Source organism: Phaethon aethereus (assembly GCF_964289735.1).
Source record: "Phaethon aethereus genome assembly, chromosome: 2".
In the NCBI taxonomy this organism is placed as follows: domain Eukaryota; kingdom Metazoa; phylum Chordata; class Aves; order Phaethontiformes; family Phaethontidae; genus Phaethon; species Phaethon aethereus.
Genome location: NC_138582.1, coordinates 9,865,641 through 9,886,837, shown reverse-complemented (window position 1 = coordinate 9,886,837; position 21,197 = coordinate 9,865,641). Strand labels below are relative to the sequence as shown.

The 21,197-nt window shown below is 40.7% G+C and overlaps 1 protein-coding gene across 1 annotated transcript; it reads right to left on the bottom strand.

Moving 5' to 3' along the window:
* Positions 1-2,115: 2,115 nt before the first annotated feature.
* Positions 2,116-20,500, bottom strand: OC90 (otoconin 90; the record flags this gene model as incomplete). Its single annotated transcript, XM_082015062.1, has 10 exons — positions 20,106-20,500; positions 19,834-19,893; positions 18,984-19,158; positions 15,202-15,314; positions 13,906-14,034; positions 9,141-9,242; positions 6,814-7,011; positions 4,354-4,528; positions 2,919-3,025; positions 2,116-2,426 (listed from the first exon to the last, which is right to left on the bottom strand). The coding sequence occupies exons 1-10, from the start codon at positions 20,497-20,499 to the stop codon at positions 2,116-2,118; spliced, it is 1,764 nt and encodes a 587-aa protein (XP_081871188.1). The 5' UTR covers position 20,500.
* Positions 20,501-21,197: the final 697 nt, after the last annotated feature.

Here is a 21,197-nt window from a genome sequence, read left to right as displayed (position 1 = left end):
GTAGGAGGGCTCTGCAGAGGGATCTGGACAGGCTGGATCGATGGGCAGAGGCCAACTGTATGAGGTTTAATAAGGCCAAGTGCAGGGTCCTGCACTTTGGCCACAACAACCCCATGCAATGCTACAGGCTTGGGGAGGAGTGGCTGGAGAGCAGCCCGGCGGAAAGGGACCTGGGGGTGCTGGTTGACAGCCGGCTGAATATGAGCCGGCAGTGTGCCCAGGTGGCCAAGAAGGCCAACAGCGTCCTGGCCTGTATCAGGAATAGTGTGGCCAGCAGGAGTAGGGAAGTGATTGTGCCCCTGTACTCGGCACTGGTGAGGCCGCACCTTGAATCTTGTGTTCAGTTTTGGGCCCCTCACTACAAGAAGGATGTTGAGGTGCTGGAGCGTGTCCAGAGAAGGGCAACGAAGCTGCTGATGGGTCTGGAGCACATGTCTTATGAGGAACGGCTGAGGGAACTGGGGTTGTTTAGTCTGGAGAAGAGGAGGCTGAGGGAAGACCTTATCGCTCTCTACAACTACCTGAAAGGGGGTTGTGGCGATGAGGGTGTTGGTCTCTTCTCCCAAGTAACTAGTGATAGGACAAGAGGAAATGGCCTCAAGTTGCGCCAGGGGAGGTTTAGATTGGATATTAGGAAAAATTTCTTCACTGAGAGGGTGGTCAGGCATTGGAACAGGCTGCCCAGGGAGGTGGTGGAGTCGCCATCCCTGGAAGTGTTCAAAAAACGTGTGGATGTGGCGCTTCAGGACATGGTTTAGTGGACATGGTGGTATTGGGTTGGTGATTGGACTTGATGATCTTAAAGGTCCTTTCCAACCTAGTGATTCTGTGATTCTGTGATTCTGTGAAAATTATATGGTTGCTTTTGATCAAGAAGTCAAACCTTCACAGAGTAAGTACCTGGGTTTGATTTTGCAAATACATGCTCAGTGAAAGTATGGAAATACCAGTAATCCCACTGAATAAAATGTTATATGCCATTTTATGCAGGTCATCTCCTGGGATTAAACTGTGTATTTGCACTGTTGTGTGCTATACAACTGAAATCTAACAAGAAAGTCACTTAAAGATTATATCTTTGTGTGCATCTTTTGTATCAAAGTAAACAAGGTTGCTAGTGATTCTGACCCTAGTTGGGGGTTTTTTGCTGTTTAGCTTTGTAATTAAGTAGTCGTGTTCTAGTAATTTTATTTCTTGTGGCAATATTTTATGATCAAAGCATAGTCTAAATTAGCACCTTATCAAGTAAAAGGAAGTACATATCCTTTTATACTGCTATTGTCTGATAACTGGTGAACATTATGAGTGGTGACTTTAGAAATAAAAAGCAAACAAACTTGCGTCCAGTAAAAAGCAAAAAGCATTATTCCAGCTTTACATTATGTACTTTAGAATACATCAGTTTTAGTTGATTCCAGGAAAAAACAGAACCTTTAATTTATTCCCTTCAGCATCCTGAAATCTCTCAAAACTGGATATAACCATACATAGCACACAGCTTTGGGGCAAGGAATATAGAATCATAGAATCACAGGATCATTAAGGTTGGAAAAGACCTTTAAGATCATCAAGTGTCTATTACTGTCATGATCTGATTGACCACCAGAAACTCTGTTGGTTGAAAATTGCAATTAGATAAGAAGGGAAGAAGGAACTAATTTTCATGTAATTACCCTACCTTTTCTTTTGGACGTTTCATACTAAGCTCAGTAAAAGAAGAATGTTTGCAAAAGGAGTTGGAGTAGTTGCAGATTGTTTTAATTAAAAACCTGAAATGCTTAGCCACCATCAGCAAGATCTGGCCTGAACCAACTACACAGTTAACAAAAATCAGTCATTGATCAGAACAGTTTTTACGTAGAAATCAAATGAAATTATACAGAATACTGTCAAGTAACTATTTAAGGTAATATCTGACCTAAATAGATGGTCCATCATGCCGACTTCACTACAGTAAGGCGTTTTACAGCCTAACATTTAATAACTAGTCTACGATTATGTCATTGTGTGCTAAAAAGTGTAAGGCAGCATGTAGAGTGACAAGAAAGAGTAAGGTACGCAATGGCTGACTGTGAAAGTCTCCATGCCATTTCTCAAGTGCATGGTGGTGGTTGGTTATCTGCCTTCATGTTGCACAGTTCTGGAGTTACCAATGGGACGGCGTGTCTCCCTCTTTGCTCTTCTTAATACGCTCCACAGTGGACCTTCCTCCTCGCTGCTCTCCTCGGAGCTGGAAATCCCGGTGCCTGTTTCTGTGCCGACTGAAGGCCTTTCATAAGGGTCTCTTTGACATAAGACTTTCTCCTCTTGGCACTCTTGCCTGTGTGGAAACTTAAGGCTTTCATTAAAGAAGGCAGAAGCCATGCACTCGGCTGCTGTCTTATCGCAAGCACATAGTAGTTTCTCACACGTGCTCCAACCAATACCTTAAAAAGAAATTGCAGAATTAATGTTTGAAAGCAATAACAATTAGTCAGTGTGTAATTTTCCATAGGCAGATGAGATTTTGAAAAGAAAATTTTCAAATCTGCACTGAATTTTAGTCTCCCAATTCACCTTTAGTCATCTAAATAGAAGCCTGACACCAAGGTGCTGGGCAGCTGAAGGTCTCACTAGCTTTAGTTGAATTTGTGAATGTATAGACACCAACAATTGACTTCTGTCTCCAATTATAAAATATCTGAATGTAATTTACTCAGCCTGACCTGGACACATCATATACAGTGGTGTAACAACCTTTATCTCAACTAGGAAAAAAGCTCAGTTTTATAGTTAAGCATTGCTAACATTTTGTAAGCCAAATTTTTCTGTCCCCATACTCAGCTCTAGCAGCTCACAGGCATGGTGGCATTCAGGCTGTAATGTCATCAGGATACACTGTCATCAGGACATAAAGTTTTCCTCTAACCCAAACTTACATTTTGGCTTATGATCAAAACACACAACTTCAGATCTTGAACTTCTTTCTGCATGACATCCAAGTTTCTTAACTTGTTCCATACAACAGTGATGAGAGAAGCAGCACCTAAAATAAACATGCAGCTGAAAACTGTTGCTCTTCCTGCATCACAGAATACCCGCAATTATTTTATCTGTTTATGTTCAATGCTGTTTAAAACTGAGAAAATTTTTCATATAATGGAAAAATCTTTTCCATCAGGAGGAAGAAAAAAACCAAACCTGCTCCTACTCTGCTCCTATGCCTGTTCTACTTTCACAACTTCTTTCCTAATTTCTTTGGTATCATTTGCTTAACAGTGCTGTAGTTTTTTGGTGGGTTTTGGTTTAATTTTAAGATATGTAATTACAATCGTAACTATAGAATCATCATAGAATAGTTTGGGTTGGAAGGGACCTTTTAAGGCCATCTAGTCCAACTCCCCTGCACATCTCCAACTCGATCAGCTTGCTCAGAGCCCAGTCCAACCTGACCTGGAAAGTTTCCAGGGATGGGGCATCTACCACCTCTCTGGGCAACCTGTGCCAGTGTTTCATCACCCTTGTTGTCAAAAATTTCTTCCTTAGATCTAGTCTGAATCTGCCCTCTTTTAGTTTAAAACCATTACCCCTTGTCCTATCGCAGCTATGACCTCATCCTCCATGAGAAGTGTCTTCAAGTGTTCAAATATTGTTGGCTGAAAATCTGAAAATTGCATCATGATAGCTGGAGCCTTGACTAGCCTTCATGTAGCCTGCTTGATCATCCGTAGGCAGTCTTATTTGTGTGCAAGTGTAGGAATATTGTGTGTGCTGTATACTAAATGCTATACTTAGACCTGATGTTGTCCCAACTGTTATGAACTTTCACACAGGGAGAGATTTTCAGTTCTGAATGCAACACTTTTAAATGAGATTCCTTTGGTTGAATTCTCTGCATTACTCTAGAATTACTCCTCTCTGTCAGTTGTACCATGACAGCACGGAGTTGGCTGCGGCATGTCTCTCTCGAGCTGTGCTCTCTTCTGAAGGACAGTGTGGCACAGATGTATGTTAACTCTTCTGTTCATAAATCACTTTCCAAACTGTCTCTTAGCCAAGTCTCACAGCAACCCTTATCCTCGTCTCTTTTGATATACTCTTCCTTCTGCTCTATTTACATCATTCTTCTTTCTTATTTTAATTCAGTTAGTAAGTCCCCTCCAAAACACTGATGCAATGATAGAATATGTCTTATTGACATCATTAGAGTATTTCATTATTTATGCATTTAAGTGGATTTTTTTTTTCCAAAATGTGGCCTGGCTACTGGTATGTAGCTATACAAGGCCCAACAAAAGGTATACTGATCTTTGTTGCTCCATAGGCACCCCAATAATACCCATAATTAAAGGCAGATTAGAGAAGAGCCCACACCTGTCCAGTGCATCGATAGGATAACCTCTTCCTTCTTGGCCACAGTAGCAACCATAAGACTCAAATTCCTCTGGGCATCGCTCAGTTAAACAGAACAGCATTTCTCCTAGCTGGGGCAGCTCCCTCTCCACTCTTCCATGTCCTCTCTCTTGCAGAAAGGTTAATCGCTCACATACTATAAAACGAAAAATGTTACTTGGCACCTCATGTTTTCACTGGTTGGAGGATCTCTTGTGATGAGAGAAGTATTTTCAGAGATATCAGAAACTTTTAAAGACAACATTTTAGTATTTCTAAATTATTGCTCCAGTCCATGACCTATGGCTCTTAGAATACTACTGACCAAGGCAGCAAAAATGGGGGAAAAATATTTAAAGGTGAGAGACAACCCTATGAAGATACAAATTATAAGTCAAATTGTATTGCAATGAAAGTACTTTGCAATTCTTTGTAATCCTTCACAGTTAAATTTTTCTTCTAGAATACTCAAAGCTAGCTGAGTATTCAGTAGCTTCTGTCTTGGCTAATTCAGAAAATAGAGTCCTAAGCTCTTGTGCTTGCACAGTGATAGCTAGACTATGTTGTGCTGGAGGAAACAATAACTTTTTTTTTTTTTTCATTTGAAATACCTTCCACCTAGCATTAAAGGTATACTAGGACTAAGATGTCCATGATTCCTTCATGGTTTGCTTATAAAAATTGCCCCGATAAAGCTTGGCTACCATCACAGAGCAATCAGTAATAGTGTTGCTTTCCCAAAGGACTTTCACTTCAAAGATAATTGTTTCCTGATCTTACAAACCAGAAAAGACCATCTCAGGTATCACATTCATGCCTTTTAACTGCAATTCAATTAGAGCTATGATGTCTTTGTCCCAAATGCAGGAGTGATCTGATGTTACTGTGCTGGCGAGGTCTTGGCATCTCCATGTCCCAACTCCAATACCTCTGTGGCTTCAACCGCTCAGGAAGAACTGATATTATGGGAATTATCCCTAAGGTTTGAGAGAAGAGTGTGTTCCATGTCAGGAAAAACACTGTCAAAGGGGCCTCTTCTAGGACCTTTTGCCAGGGAAAGGACTTGAAGGGGCTGGTGGTTGGACTGGGGGAGAGAGAGGGTGAGCTGCTGTTCCCTGTGCATGCTTTTTGCTCCCAGGAGTAATCCCTCTTCCCTTCTGCAGCTCTAGACTGACTCTCCCTGCTTCTTTCAGGGACAGCCCTGGATTACTTCCCTCAGTAGGAAATTCTGCCCACATGCCTGTTTGGGTCTTTGCTCACTCATGTTACTTCACCAAGAACGAACCCCAGGTTCATGCATTGTTGTGCACACTCTGAAAGCTGATGTATCCTATCAAATTTTCCAATTTGATGGAAGGCTGGGTTGATTCTTCATGTCTGCTCTGTTCCCGTTCTGGGACAGCTTCTCCCCATTGGGAAGCCTAACAATATGGATGGGCCCGTCCGTGAGTGTGGATTTGCAGCAGTGACAGGTCTGAAATGTCTTGGGATCTCTGTGAACTCCAGGCAGGAGTTGGAACAGAACCAGAAATGGTGAGAAAAAGGCCGACTCTGGCAAGAGTTTGGCAAGAGGTCAGAGTGAAGGAGCAGGGGAAGTTCCTTTTATTGCTTCTGCTGCTTGTAAAATAAAGTAACTCAAAGATGTGATTAAATGACTGCCTAAAAAGAAAAGCAATGGGAAACATTCACTGAGCTCACTTTAGATCTTGGACTGTATGAAAAATGTACTTATAACCTAATCGTAAATAGTTTTCGTAAGTATTAATGATAACACATTGGTGGAGGAGGTTAAACTGTTGGAAGCTTTTGCACATGCCTGCATCTCCTGTTGTTCTTGTAAATACCAATACATATGTTCTTGTCTAACTAACTGGTTTAGAATGACTATAATCTTTATACGTAATATACACCTACCTTCTAATAAAGAGGTAGCTGAATATTTCCTTAGATATAACTGGGAAACAAAACATCATTTACCTTTTCCTGCAGGTTTGTGAGGTCCTGTGTCAGACAGCACCAATTCCAGAGCTATTCCAGAGGAAGCTGTGCTCTGGTCACCCCTTGCAGAGCTTGTCTCTGGAGATGACATATGCATGGGGTAGATTTGCGAAGGTAAAGTCAAGTCTTCTTTTGGTAATGTGTCCAAAAGTGCATATTCTGAACCATAAGCAATCGTCCATCTTCTAACATTTGTTTAATTCATAGTTGGAAGACTGTTCATTAATGGTTAGTTCACCTTTCCTGGTCAGTGTTTTTTCTGTGAACTGGCCTTCCCAGTGCAGTCAGTGTTGTGCACCCTGTATTCTATGTAATCTACCCAAGTTTAGGAATAAAATAGTGTTATTCTACACGTCTGTGAAAAATTCTGAATCCTCAGATAGCTGGGAACAGGAACAGGGCAGTGATGTAAATTAGAATAGGTGTAATTCAGTTTTTACTTGCCTTTTTCTTTTGTCCTTGAAGATGTGCCTGCAAGAATCTTCTCGGTGGGGACAATTTTGACTTGCGCTGAGTTAATATCTCCTGGGAATGAGGCTGGGGAGGTGGTTATCTCTTCCACTGGGACCACAGTTTCCATAAATCCATCCTCTTCTGAATACACAGAAAGAGGAAAGTGGAAGAAGACATGGAGCAATAAACAGCAAGATTTTCATTTTAGATAGAAGGTCAGAGTAATATCCCCAGGCAGAATTCATGTGAACTGAGGGTCATAGGGGAAAAAAGTCAAAATGAAGATTGGCAAAGAGGACCCACACTGGTCATTTCTTCACATTCCTTGCCTTTCAGAAAACAAGATGCTGGTTAAGCAGAACCAGTATAACTACTGTTTTTTTTTTTTTAATTTTGTATGTTGCACACTGAGGTAAAGAGTTGTGCCAGTTGCTGAAAATCTTATGGGTCACTGATTAGTCAGCCATAGTGAGAGATAAAGTGCAAGTGAGATGTCATTTTCTGAGTAAAGTGTCCATTTACATGAGGGTACCAAAACTGATAGCAGCATTAGGGAAGGTAGAAAATTGTTTGACTGATGCAGAGCTGGGCAACTGAAGAATTTGCTTCATTGTAACCAGAAGCAAATATTGAGGAGAAAATAAGTTGAGGATTAATAGAAATACAATTTTAAGGAGATTCTTTAGCCTAAAAATTAAATTGGTATTTATTTTTAGGTTATCTGAAGCTTTACTGTTAACCAGGAATATTTTGTTTAATATGGGAATTACTTAATATTTTTTCTTTCATTTTTAACTTTCACTTCTTATATAAGCTAACATGTAAATGAAAATACTGTTATCAAAAGGAAATAAAATGGTTTCATTTTTTCTAAATGTCAATATGAAGAATGTGTCATTTCAGAAACAAAATACTTTGAAAATACTAGTGAACATGTGTTTTCACATTTTTAAACCCTTCATTTTAAATTCCTTGGCTAAGATGATTAATTGGATTAAAGTCAAATTCATTAAATTTGTTCCTCTGAAGTCCTGGTTTTAGTATGTATTGAAAACAACCTGTCGTAGGATAAGAGAATAGATTAAAAAAATGAAAGTACAAGTAAGAACACAAGGGATACCACGAAAGGTGCAGAAAGGGAGCAATAGCAATACGGTAGTTTTAATAGCTAGCAAGGTGCAGATTTTATGCCACTTTGTTTGACAGTGATGTGTTAAGATGAAAGCGATTCCTGCTAGATGCAGAAAATAAAACTGGAGATTGGGAAATTCTGCACTTCTCTAAGAATAGATAGCACAAATAATCTTGCCAGAGCCATGCAGACCTCCAAGACAACAGACAGATTTTCTGGTGCGTTCAAGTTAATGGAGGAGAACATTTAGTGATTTTGACCAGTGCTTAGTACAGCAATGCCGTATTTCTGTACTGGGGTGGGAGACATGGCCCAGACAATGGAATCAAAGGCAAAAAATGTCTACTTTCTACTGGCCGTATTCAGTGTTCCTTGACATTTTTCTGGTGCATTTCAGTCTGCCTGAACGATCCTTCCTACAAAAAAGAGGCCACTGAAAACTCCCAGATCTACCGAAGTGCTCCACTTCCAGCTGTAGCTACTGGTGTGGCTGTGCTCAAAGCAAAAACAGTGTGAAAGCTGAAGTCGGTTCTACACTGGGAAAGAATTCCATGATATTCTGTATAGTAAAGGAGGAGGCAAAATCAAAATGAACCCTTCTGGCAGCAGACGATATGAATGTAATTTAAAGGACCAACATTATATTGGAAAACTTTATATGAAGAGGTTTTCACAAATACTTGCGTGAGCAGTGGAAATGAGTGGCTGGAGGCAACAGAGAGCAAATACTTCTCAGTCTGGTTTTATTGTTTGTGTATCTGCTATCTGACCCTGATCTAAATTTGATTCTCCGGCAGCCCTGTTGTCACCATGCACGGATTTTTAACCGTGATGCTTTTAAGATTAAGTATTTCTGTGTCAGCCAAGGGCAAAGGAAAGCTGAGAGTCACTGACCTTGTATCGAGGGGATGGAGGGAGCAGGAGCTGTACCTCTGTGGTCCCTTGTGGTAACTGCAAAAAGCAGAGCAATGCATTTCTGGAGTGGCTTTTACTGAAAACATCATAAAGCTTAGCCAGACATCACTGCTAGCCTTGTTTTATAAAGAGGGCAGTTAGGAGAAACAAAGCGGTTTGCTCAGGGATGTGCAAGTCAGCAGAAGAACTAGGGGTATAATCCAGAAATCCCGAGCTGCAGACTTTTGCCGGTGACACCGTAAAGCTTCATGAACCAGAAATCTGTTTTCACCCGGAGTCAAGAGTGACTGATTCATCAACAAAAGTATAATCAGACTCTTACCTCCAGCTTTGGAAGTCCCCAGGACCATCTCACTGGGCTCAAAAGAAATCACTGTGGAAGACAGAAAATGTAAAGTCAGAAAACAAGTTGCCAGCACAGACTCTTCTGAGATGTCAACCTGCTGAGAAGAGGTTTTTCAGCGAAGCAGGGAGACTAGGGCATTTCATGTATAGAGATTTGCTCATTTTTCTCCGTGGTGCGTTGATCGTTGTAGACAAAGTGATACTGATAGAATCTCATTGCTGCATTCAAATAACGTCCTTTACACTAACAAAGAAATGGGATGGCTGAAAAGGCAAATTCAGTATTAAGTCAATTTGACAGACAAATACACTGAAGGGAATTAGCTCTAAAATCTCTGTGTTGTGCACAGAAGGATGCCGCATTCCTTGTGAGCAACTCATGTTTGCCTGCATTGAAAGTCAGGTGTGGACGGGCAGCTAGAAGCTGAAATACTTCCCTAACCTCTATTTTATTTATTTACTGGAAAAACTTTTTTTGTTTATGATCAGCTACATTTTGATAAATTATAAACACATAAATTATTATAAAAAATCATCTCTACATCTTTTTGACTGTTGTTAGGATGTTGTGATGTGAGGATGAATGTCTTTCTTTGCTTTTGAACATGTTTCTGAGTAGTACCTAGCTTCGGCTTAATGCGGTTTCCGCATTTGTCAATGGTGAAGCTCCTATGGGCTTAACTGGGGAGAAAGCTAGTTAAATGGCAAATGGTTCTGCAAATATTTCATTCGAAGTCTGACTAGATAAGTTATCTGTGATACGCTTTCAGCTTTCTAAAATTCCTAATACAGGATTTATCCTTTGGCAATATTTTGAGCCTTAGGATGAGCTATGCTACTTTCGAGAGCAGAAGTAATCGTTTTCTCAGGAAGTAAAAGATTGCTACAGATGTGCAAATACAGGTGCACGTGCTCCTTCAGGAGTTCTCAGTTTTCTGTTACCAAGCCTCCCAGAAGCAGCTAGAAAAACATGAACCGAGACTGGAGCTATTGTTACATGAGAACAAGAAATACTTGGTAAAAAGTGGACCTTAATAATACAGGAGAGATATGAAGGAATAGCCAGCACTTACACTCGACATAAAGCCTTTTCAGATAGGTGTAGCACTTTTTTTAAAATAAAAATACCCAACTGTTAAAGTCTGAAGCACTGTTTCTTAAAAAAAAAAACAAAAACCAAAAAAACAAAAACCAAAATTCCTTATGGTTTTGCATATTTCAGATTCACCCTTAGGGCAATGACTTGCTTTGAGAAACACAGAAGAGCACACTACAGATTGAAACCAGCTTCCTAAGTTCTCAAAATTGCAACTTTCCACCTTTCCACTCTCCCACAAAATAACTCCTGAGTTTCTCTGAGTTGAGCAGTGGCTTGGTCGCACCCATCCAGTGAACATTTCTTGTGTGCTTGGCAGATACGGGGTCTCTGTACGTGACAGTATGGCTTTGCTTGTGATGGGGCCACACGACAAGAGTGCATTAGCTACATCAGGCAGCGGATGGTCTAAGACTGGTCTCCTTCTGTATTTCACTACTGTATCACTTGGCCCTCACTTACTAGCATGCCCTCCCAGAGCCACCCAGGGCTTTGGATGGTTTCTTTCCATGGCCTCTTGTGTTGTAGTGTACACCGCACAGGTGGGAAGAGAATAGTTTTCTCCTACCGCAGCGATGAGATTTTGCAAGCATCCGTTCCTGAATAAGATAGCTATTGACTGTAGCAGAAATATATTAAGATTGTCAGAAGAACCACTTGGTCTCGTGGTTTAGGAACTCACCCAAGAGGCACCAGAGAGGGACTTCAACCTGGATCTCTATGTTCCAAGTAAATAAACCATCAAGCTGCTGGCTCATTTGCAATGAACCATGCTCAACTTCTCCTCATGCCATTGCTTGATCTTGCATAATTAAATGTCTCTTTAAAGACAACAAATATGCAATTGTCTGTGGGTCTAGTGGTTGGCACGCACACAGCAGGTCTCTGCCAAACAGCCCACCTGCTGCAACCTGTGTTCCCAGGGGAAAAAAAGGTTTGTTGAGATGAAAACAGGTTTTGTCGTAGCGTGCTCATTCTCAGCGCTTGGGAAACTTACTATAAACACTGGTTAAGCACTAGTTGAAAAATTGCACCTTCTCATTCTGCCTTGAGTTTGATCATCAGAACATTATATCTACTTTTATATCAGCCCTTTTAGAAGGACAGAAAGAAAGCAAAAAGCTTATTCTGGTATTTTACTCTCTCAGCTTTTGGGAGACGAAAACAGTGCTTCTGGCACTGTAAGCTGCAAACCTTCTTCCATGGACGCAGTTGCAGCCTGTGTTTTGTCAGTCCCACGATGAAGGAGCTCTGCAAAAATAAAAGCATTCTTACTCCAGAGAGGAGGGTCTTGGCATAACAGGATCAGAGTCATCAGAAAGGAACTTATTTCTAACTATCGCTACTGTTGTGCTTTTTGTACAGTTATCATATGATATAAATATAGCAAGTACAAACCTAGTTAATGCAAACCAGAAGTATGGGTACAGTATTAAAATCCTGCCTTAATATTTATTCACTCCTGATACTAAATTCTACTCAGCAGCATACAGTGTAATAAAAAAATAATCCCTCAGTCTCTATCATAAAGAGCTTCAACCTAAAAAACAGAAACTGGCTAGCAATCAGCATTCTTTAAATTCCCATTTCAGCAGGTACTTAAATACATGGCCTATAGGGAAGGTATGAAAAAAAGAATTAAACATTTAAACAGAAAATGTAAACGTTTAAATCCAGGCTCTTGGCTAGGAACCTTGTTGAAGAAGACCTTAAATGTGCATGCAAATAGAAAAGGATCCATCTGAAAATATTTTTAAGTTGCTTTTAGTGTGTTTCTTCTTATATCATTTCTAATGAGATTCAGGGTGCTCTTCTGAATTCCTTCTCAGAAAAAGGAGTCATTTGGCTGAAATTTTCCTGTGCACCTATGTAAAAGGTTGTCACAACAACGGTGCCTTAGTTTATTAGGCTTTTTTATCTTCCTTCCATATTTTGACAACTTTCTAAAACTTGGCTTTGCTTCTCAGAAAGGAATTCATAGCTTCCAAAATACTCATGTTATTTTTCTGAGTATAAATTTATTTTGATTTAACATACTCCAGTCAAAGAATTACAGAGATAAGGACATACCCTCCGTGTGAAGTGTTGTCATCTCTCTCTGGCTGGTTGTTTCTGAAAAGGAGAAAGTTCTCTCATAGACTAAAATGTGAGAAGGGTGTTTGTCACTAATCTGAGTGCAACAAATCAGGAGTTCATTGAATTTACTCCTATTAAAGCAAAGGTTTAGGCAAACATATTCCCATTTCATTCATATTTTTTTCTCTGTAATAAAAATCTGCCAAAATCCTTTTTGTAGAAATTTGTCAGATAGGATTTTTTTTTTTCCAAAGCCTGAACTGGACAGAACACCTACACAGAAAGATAATAACATGAGTGAACACTAAATAAAAATGTTTCATTCAAAGGATTTTTTTTTCCCATAATCAGGGAGCCTAAAATGAATGGAGGTATTCAGTGAGTTAGAGTTGAACCTATCACTATCAGCAGTGGAAAACCAGCATGATTTTCCTGTTAACACCTAACAATTTCACCTTTATTTGTAATGTGTTGGAACTGCCATACTTTATATGAGAGCCATCTGATCCCAGTGAAGGATTACTGGCTTACACGAAACAATTTTCTGGCTTTGATGCAAATTTTCTTGTGGCATTTTCTTCTCCCTTGACCTATTCTCGAGGGGATGCATGCATCCAGAGCATGATATAGATGTGTATATCTGTCCTTAGCACTGGGGTGTGTGAATATGAGCCAAAGGATTAGAAAAACTAGCATTGCTTTTTCACTTCTGTCTCAGCTTGGGAGTTCAGAGGTCTTCCCCCTGCCATGCTCTTGATTGCAATCCATATAAATTAAGTTTTTAATCCAGCCCTGTTCCCACAGGATAGGTATTCAGTCTTACAAGGCTGTAATTTCAGCTACAGAGCACAGATCAGTGTATGACAATGGAGATAAATATCCCCTTCATCTTCAGAGAGGATTTTTTCTTCCAAGATGGAAACCAAGTAACAGAGCAGAGTGTGTCTATTTTCCCCTTTCAAGCTAGTTTTTGCATGATTTAAGGGGATATTTGAGCTAGCAATATTTTCAGTTTGGCATTCCTGCTAGTGATCTCAGTGGGTCACTAATCACCCCAAGTATCACCCATTCATTCAGGTTGGCAAGAGCCTCACAAGGGTTGGCAGGAGCCTCCTGAAAAAAAAAAATTCTTCATATCTAACTGGAATTTCCTTGTTGCAGTTGTGCCTCTTGCCTCCAGTCCTCTTCTTGTGCACCTCCAGGAAAAGTCTGGCTCCATCTTCTCTACATACCCCACTAGGTATTGAGGACAGCAAAAAGATCTCCCCTGAGCCCCCTCCCCTTTCATCATGTGCTCCAGCCCCCTCACCAGCTCTGTAACCTCTCCTGGACTTGCTCCAGGATGGCAATTAGTCCACCCTTTTCTTCTCTCTTGGCATTCACTTGAGTAGCGGAAAATGGAAATGGAGAATAGGACAGACTGCCAGATTTAGTGCAGGAAAGCACCCAGCTTCATTCTCATTGGGTCAAATTCGATGCCAGCAGAAAAACTGGCAACCGATCCGATCCTTATTATTACCTGTAACTGGAGACGGACAGAAGGAGACATCCAGCCCATTCAAGGAAGAGTTAATATGTGCGTTCATAAAGCATTCAATGGCATCTTTGTCGCAGTTGCAGAGCAGCTGTTCACAGGGATCCCCAGCCTCTGGAAATAAAACAAAAATCCAGACAAGGTACTATTGAAATATCTTTTCCGCTTCCTGCATTTTCCTCCCTGTAAGGTTTGTGTCTATACTCATTAGTGCAAACCTATTTAAACTGTGCTTCTTCACCTTAAACACAGTCAAATTTCATAGTCCAAGACAGTTTTTTTTCAAAACGCCATCCGGTGTAGCCTGGCATGGCTGGCAAGAGACTTCTTGCCTGTGCCAGATCGTTCTGCAGAGCAGTGAGGACTACAGAACGCTGCTTTGCTGCCTCTAGTTTTTCCATTAAAAACTTAACCCAGCTGATACCAAGTTTGACATTTCACAGACTTCATTAAAATATTTCTCCTAACCTCAAGAAGTCATAGTCCACCAGCCAAACCTTTCATGTAAGATGTGTTTTGCTCCTTATAACAGTTTCCCAGGAAATACTTTTTTCCCACTTCAAAACCTTCTACCTTTCAAGGTTTCAAAAAAACCATTGACCTTTCAGAGCTGTCATACTTATGTTTCACATTTTTGATGGGGACTATTTTTTTTAATTCTTTTTTTTTTTTAGTTTCAATAAAATGTTATCTGATTATTAAGTATGGAAAGAGCCAAAAAAGCCCTATTGATGTTTAAATGCACTTGAACCTTTATAGATTGGCCTAAATAGCAAAAATAGTTTTAATTTGAAACGAGAAAAGGGAACTGGATCAGATTGTCATTTAAACAATTTGTAAGGGTATTGATCTGGGGGTTCTGCTCCTCTTTCCTGGTATCCTCAAATCATGTGGTCATGAGAGTCAATACATGCTGAAAAATTATATTAAAATTGATTAGGCATTAAAGAGCCCCACTCCACACTTGCCAGGACTGTATTAGTATTGCATGGAGCAGCTCCTATTATAATGGTCTTTGCCCTTGTTGGTGATACTATTGTATCTGAGGAGTGTATATGACCCTGTGAACAGAGAATCTCATCCCTCAAAGAATATAAAAATCTGGCCTTGAAGCTTCAGAAGGGGACTGTTTTTCAGGTCTTCCCTGAAAAACCCTTGAAAATCCACCCTTGGAGGCGGTTTCTGTTTAGTTTATATATGACTTTTGGTAGATAGACCAGAACAAAGTTCCCAGTTATGGTGAGGCTCCAGTATTAAACTCTTGCGATAGGTTTATCTTACCACAGGTCAGGTTTTCAGTAGAGCAGCTGAGATCTGTAGAAATCTTTGATGGATCCCATGTGCACTCTATCTCCATTGCTTCCTCGTAGCATTTGCGGTGCTGGAAACAGCAGCTTAAAAAATGAAATAACACAAAGTTAACACAATTTAGTTTCAGTTCAAGATCAGACTGCAGTGCTTTGGTGTCACTCTTACACAAGAATGCAGAAGATGCCAAAAGAGAAAAAGAGGTCCTCAGTGTGGTCTCTAGAAAAGCCACAAGAAAGGCTGAGTACTGCTTTTCCCTGAGTCATTCTAGTGGGATAAGTACAGGTATGCAGAACCGGGCACTCACTGTCAGTGCCTCTGCAACACCTTGTGAATACCTGTGTCTCATTGAGACTATATAAGTATGTGCAGCATTATCCTCTGTTTCTGCAACAATCAGAATTAAAATGCACCATTTAGCTATGGGAAGGGGCCACGAAATATTTTTCTCTCACTGGAGTAAAGCAGCTTTCTCCTACCACCACGCAACAAAGGCAGTTAGAAACCTTGTGTTTTCTTATACCCCTGCTGTCATGCAAACCCCAAATGCCTGCATGGCCACTTTAGCTGTGAATAGCAATGAAAAGTCAACTAAAACAACAAGCTCTTCGTCAATCCTCTCTTCTCTTTGGCTGTTTTTGAACAGGCAAGCCATCTACTTCTATATCACAGCAACACCTGTGTGCACTGACATCAGCTATGAACGAAACACGGGTAAAACACTCAGTCATCATTTACCCCATATAAGATTGTTACATAAGTTAAGCAGGGGCTTACTGTTAGATTTAGATTGAAATACCCTCATTTCAGAGAAATGGACTCAGAACATGGGTCTGTTACTGAATTGCCGCTGGTCTTGCCCACGCTGAAGGTAAAGACAACATTAACATTCAAGACCAGCATCTAATGCCAGCAAGGGTTAATGATCACCATGTAAGGAATTAACTCTAATTAAGCTCATGTGGGATTTTTGTTAAAGACACGGTGAATGTGTCTTTATGACAATGAACAATGATACATCACCTGCAGCCCTGCATATGCACTGAACTCACCGGTGGATGGAAACACTCCTGCTCTGACCAGAGCAAGGAGCAAACACCTGCCCCTGTTAGGCTCCCTTCTAGCCTACACATTCACTTTCTCACTTCCTATATTTAGGAGTCATTTAATATTTAACCACATACTATATTAATAAATAATTATTTAGTCCCAAGTCCTAACTGCAGTCCAACTTTTGACTTGGTGAAAGACATCACTGATGAGGTTTGCTCAGGTTGCCAGCAGCGGATCACAGCTCATGAGCAGCGTTATCCCAGTTGATGAAGTTTCAAAGCCCAATTTCTTGCACTCCGGTGTCTCTGCTGCCTGTTAGTGCTTTTGCTCCCTGCTCTAAACTGGTCTAGGAGACTGCAGGAATGTATTGAACAAAGGTGAGGGCAAATGGCATTCAGCAGAGAGGCCCTGATGGTTCCTCCACACCACAAACGCTACTTGTCCCAGTGCCTTGTTTCAGAGGTGAGGCTGAAGTTTGTAAGCTCCATCAAGAACAGAGTTTTAAAGATATAGCTGATGAAATGTCTCAAGACCCTCTTCTTCCTCTGCCTGACATCTATTGAGCTGTTAGCACCTGAAAGCTCCTCTAACTGCATAATTAGTCTAATACGAACTCCCGGCAGTTCTTGTTTGTTTAGAGCATCACTATTACATCAACGCTTAATGCAACAGTTGATCATAAAATTTACTTGCCTTCCCTTTGCATGCCGGGGATTGCAAGGCATGGGTTGTCCTCTGGTCATGCTTCTCTTCCCCATGGACTATGGAGGTAGACTAGGCTCCTAATTTAGATGTGACAATTAGCTACTGCGGGAGACGGGAAAAGGTTGGGCTTATGGGCACATTTTCCAATGCCTTAAAAACCTACAGTGAGATGTTCAGCCCTTTGTTATGGAACAGAAGGGGGACTGACAAAATCCAAGAATCCAATCTAGTTTCTAAGAAATAAAGTTAGTGAACATATTGCAACACTGTGGGAACTGTGTCTGAGAAAGACATGTAGAAGCCACCTGTTTGGAGGCTCTCTTGAACCAAGGTCATATCTGTCTCAGTGGCAAAACAATAACCGGTGTCCATTTACTGCAAACTTCAGTGGGGTTGCCATGCTGCTAAGGAAACCTCAGCGCAGGACTGCTAACCAATTTGTAAACACAAAATGACTCTGTGGATGTTTCTCAGCACAAAACTGCTGATAGATAGTTCTGCTGTTTCTGTATTTATGCTGCTCTGCATTAAAATGAAGCTGAGTAAAGTGAAAGCCCAGGTACTCAGCTCTTTGGGTATCAATCCATTGAACTGACTTGAGCTCTAATTTCAGCATGTCATCATGATTGTTCAGAAAACCTTTCATAAGAAGTCCCATAGCTTTTCTTCAGTAGCAGTTAGATCTTCATTTTCCCAGCCATCCTGTGCAGGAAAGTGGATGGATTCATTTCTATCTAGCTATAGGCATTAGCCCTTTCTGAGCCATTGCTGTCTTCACTCAGGGAAGCAATACATTACATTACATTGTTGGAAAAACCTTTTTTCTATTTAGACATGGATGGATCTTGATTCTCTTTGAATTTCTTTTCACACCTCCCGCTGGCATAAGTGAACAACCATTTGAATGGCCTTGGCCTGAGATTACAGTTTTTCTCACTAGCCCAGTCAGAGTCTGGGGCAATATCCCTCCACAGAATGGAGTTTGGATGGTTTTGATCCTGGTGCATGGTACCGGGAAAAGCCATCGAGTCACATTGTTCTCTGTGCCTGGATGCTCCAGTGTCTTACAACATCTGCATGTACACAGATATTCAGGGCAAGATCTGCTTAACCTCCTAACTTGAAGTAATACTTAGCTGTAACTTGATTCTGTTGATGCTTAAATCTGCCCCCGCCGCCGATGCCAACGTTTTCATTATAGTCCACTCTGAGCTTACATTGCTGATGTATTACACAGCTCCCAGTACCGACAGTTTGGTAAGATTGTAAACCCACTAAACTGATCAGATTAATGCTCTCCCACTCACATTATTAACAGCCCCTCCAGTTTTTGGCACCAATTTAAGTATGAGACAGAATTCCCCGGTACAAAGAAATGAATGAGGTTTTTTTCACAAACATTTAGAGACCTCTGGGTAAGACATGTCAAGGAGACGGGTACAGTGCCTACTTATTCTGTTGCATTAGTGACCACTCTTTGCAACTAGTTTAAACCAGCTGTGCCACCAGAGTTGCACTGGTGGAATTATACGCAGGTGTGGGGGGCTCTGCTTTTGTCTGTGGGCTGGGAGTATTTCTCCACATTGAAGTGTGGGGAAATAAAGAGAAACTCCGAGCTATGAGAAAAAAAAAGTAAGTGGATCATCACATGCTGTGGATTATGACCACCTCGACTTCATCTGTTTCCAAACCATGCTGTAAGGCAACTGGCATGGGGTGTCGGCCCAGAAGAAAGATACCGCTCACCAGCAGGTAAGTATAACACAGGACAGGGCTGATAAACCAGAGCTGAAGTTATCTTTTGTAGGTTTGCAAGTGAGTGATGACTAGATAAAGCAGAGCCAGATGGTGTGGGATTTACCCTTTGAATAAATCTTCTAGTTTTTTTACAACTGTCCTTAAATCATTTAGGCAAGTGTTATGCTTCGGATCATCAGAGCATGAGGGCACTGACAACCAGTCTGGGCAGAAGAGGACATCTCATTTTTAAGACTTACTCATCAGCTTCATCCATGGGGAGCCCTTCCATCTCAAACCGGCAAGAGCAACCATAGTCTTCAAAATCCCTGGGACAAAATCCAGTAACACACTTCATTTTGTTCACAAAGTTGAGCAGAGCAGGGAAGTTAGTGAAGATGGACTGTAACCAGGTGAAGTGAGAACCCAGGCAGTCTGGAAAGAGAACAGCCATAAAATTCATGGTAAACAGAGGTAAGCCAGGTGTGGATCACACATGGGTGATGTTCATGTGAACACAGAGCCTAAACAAGGCAGTAACACAGGGACATTGAGCCATCATAGAATCATAGAACAGTTTGGGTTGGAAGGGATCTTTTAAGGCCATCCAGTCCTACCACCCTGCAATGAGCAGGGACATCTTCAACTCGATCAGGTTGCTCAGAGCCCCGTCCAACCTGACCTGGAATGTTGCCAGGGATGGGGCATCTACCACCTCTCTGGGCAACCTGTGCCAGTGTTTCACCACCCTCACTAGGAAAAATTTCTTCCCGATATCTAGTCTAAATCTGTCCTCCTTTAGTTTAAAACCATGACCCCTTGTCCTATTGCTACAGGCCCTGCTAAAAATTCTGTCCCCATCTTTCTTAGAAGCCCCCTTTAAGTACTGAAAGGCTGCAATAAGGTCTCGCTGGAGCCTTCTCTTCTCTAGGCTGAACAACCCCAACTCTCTCAGCAGGAGAATGCTTGACACTCAGCAGTATTTAGTATTAGAACAGTCTTTGGGGAAATCTACAGACTCAGAAATCCCTGTTCCTTTTTAGTATAGGAAAAAGCAGGGTCCGTGGGATTTCTATTCAGTACTCAAGTACAACGGGAACACATACTTACCAAAAAATAGTGTAACACTTTCCACATTTTGAAAGACTCCATTGAAGAATGTGGCATTGTCTAAATGAAAAAAATAAACAAACCACACTTCTTTTTAAAAAAATAATTGACAAGAACTGTCCCCAGACTGCCCATGGTCTTGCTTAAACCATTTTGAGGTAAGAATTACTAGCTGTTTGCTATCAGCACACTTCCCTACAATGCTTCGGGTGTATGAGTGATTCTCCACTGCCATGCAACATTGTAGAAAGTAAAGCTTAAACCATTCTTACTCAAGATTCTTTCAGGTGTGTTAAGAAGCTCTGGCAAGAATGCTGGCCGCTCCAATTCTTGGCCACCTATGTCAGCAAACAAATTTGAGAAGAAAAAAGATTTAAAAATTAAAAAAAAACCCAACAAACCAACAACATATACTTCATTATGACACATACACTGCAGGCATTTTGAATACCTTCCTACACTAGCAAGCTGATTTATCAAAGCCACGAAACACTTGCTTAGCTCCATCTGCACCCAGGAAAGCGTACTGGTAAGTCTTGACATTGACTTCAATTTAAAAATCAGTCCTCTGTTAAAATGAGGTATTGCTAATGAGGATGTGCCAACCCTTGTATTTCTGTGCTCTTCTGAACAGTAGCACCTACTGGGATAAATCAGTAGAATCATATAAAATTGTTTTAGTTGCCCAAATACTTTCACTGCTGCAAATATTTCTACTCTGTAACCCTGTGCTCTTCACTTATTTGAAGTTGAGGGTTTTTTTTCTGAGTCCTTATTGCCTATTGCCTTATTGCCTCTTTTCCTATCACTATTTCTTTCTCAAGTTAATTATCTCTTTTTCCTTTTGAAGATGCTGTTGTATATTTCCTATGCTTTAATTTTTTTTCTCTTTGCCATGTCCTGAATTAGGGTTAAATCTAATACTTGTTTTCTCCCTACTTTTTTCCTTGTGCTTGTCTTCTGCACAATTTTAGGAGAGAGTGTGTTATTTTGGATTTATTTAAACCTGACTTTTTTTATTTAACATAATAAGTCAAGGGTATTTATTGTCTTGAGGATCTAAAAACTGAAGAAAAAAAAGTAATGTTAAATTCATGGCACAGCTTATGTCTCAGAATAATTGGCGTTAGGAAAGCTGTCCATTTTCTCTATGAAAGATTATGGGAAAGATCTGACAGTTATCTTGCAGATCTGTTACAATAAATATAGGTGTAAGAGAGCAAAGCGGAGTAGTCGGTTTTTTAGATATAAGGCTTAACTCTATGTTTAGCAAAGGATTAGGAAAAAATAGGACTTTTTTTTTGATTGTATAAAAGGGTCGTCTTAGGGTGTCTACAGCTTTTGTGGCGTGAACAATATGTTCA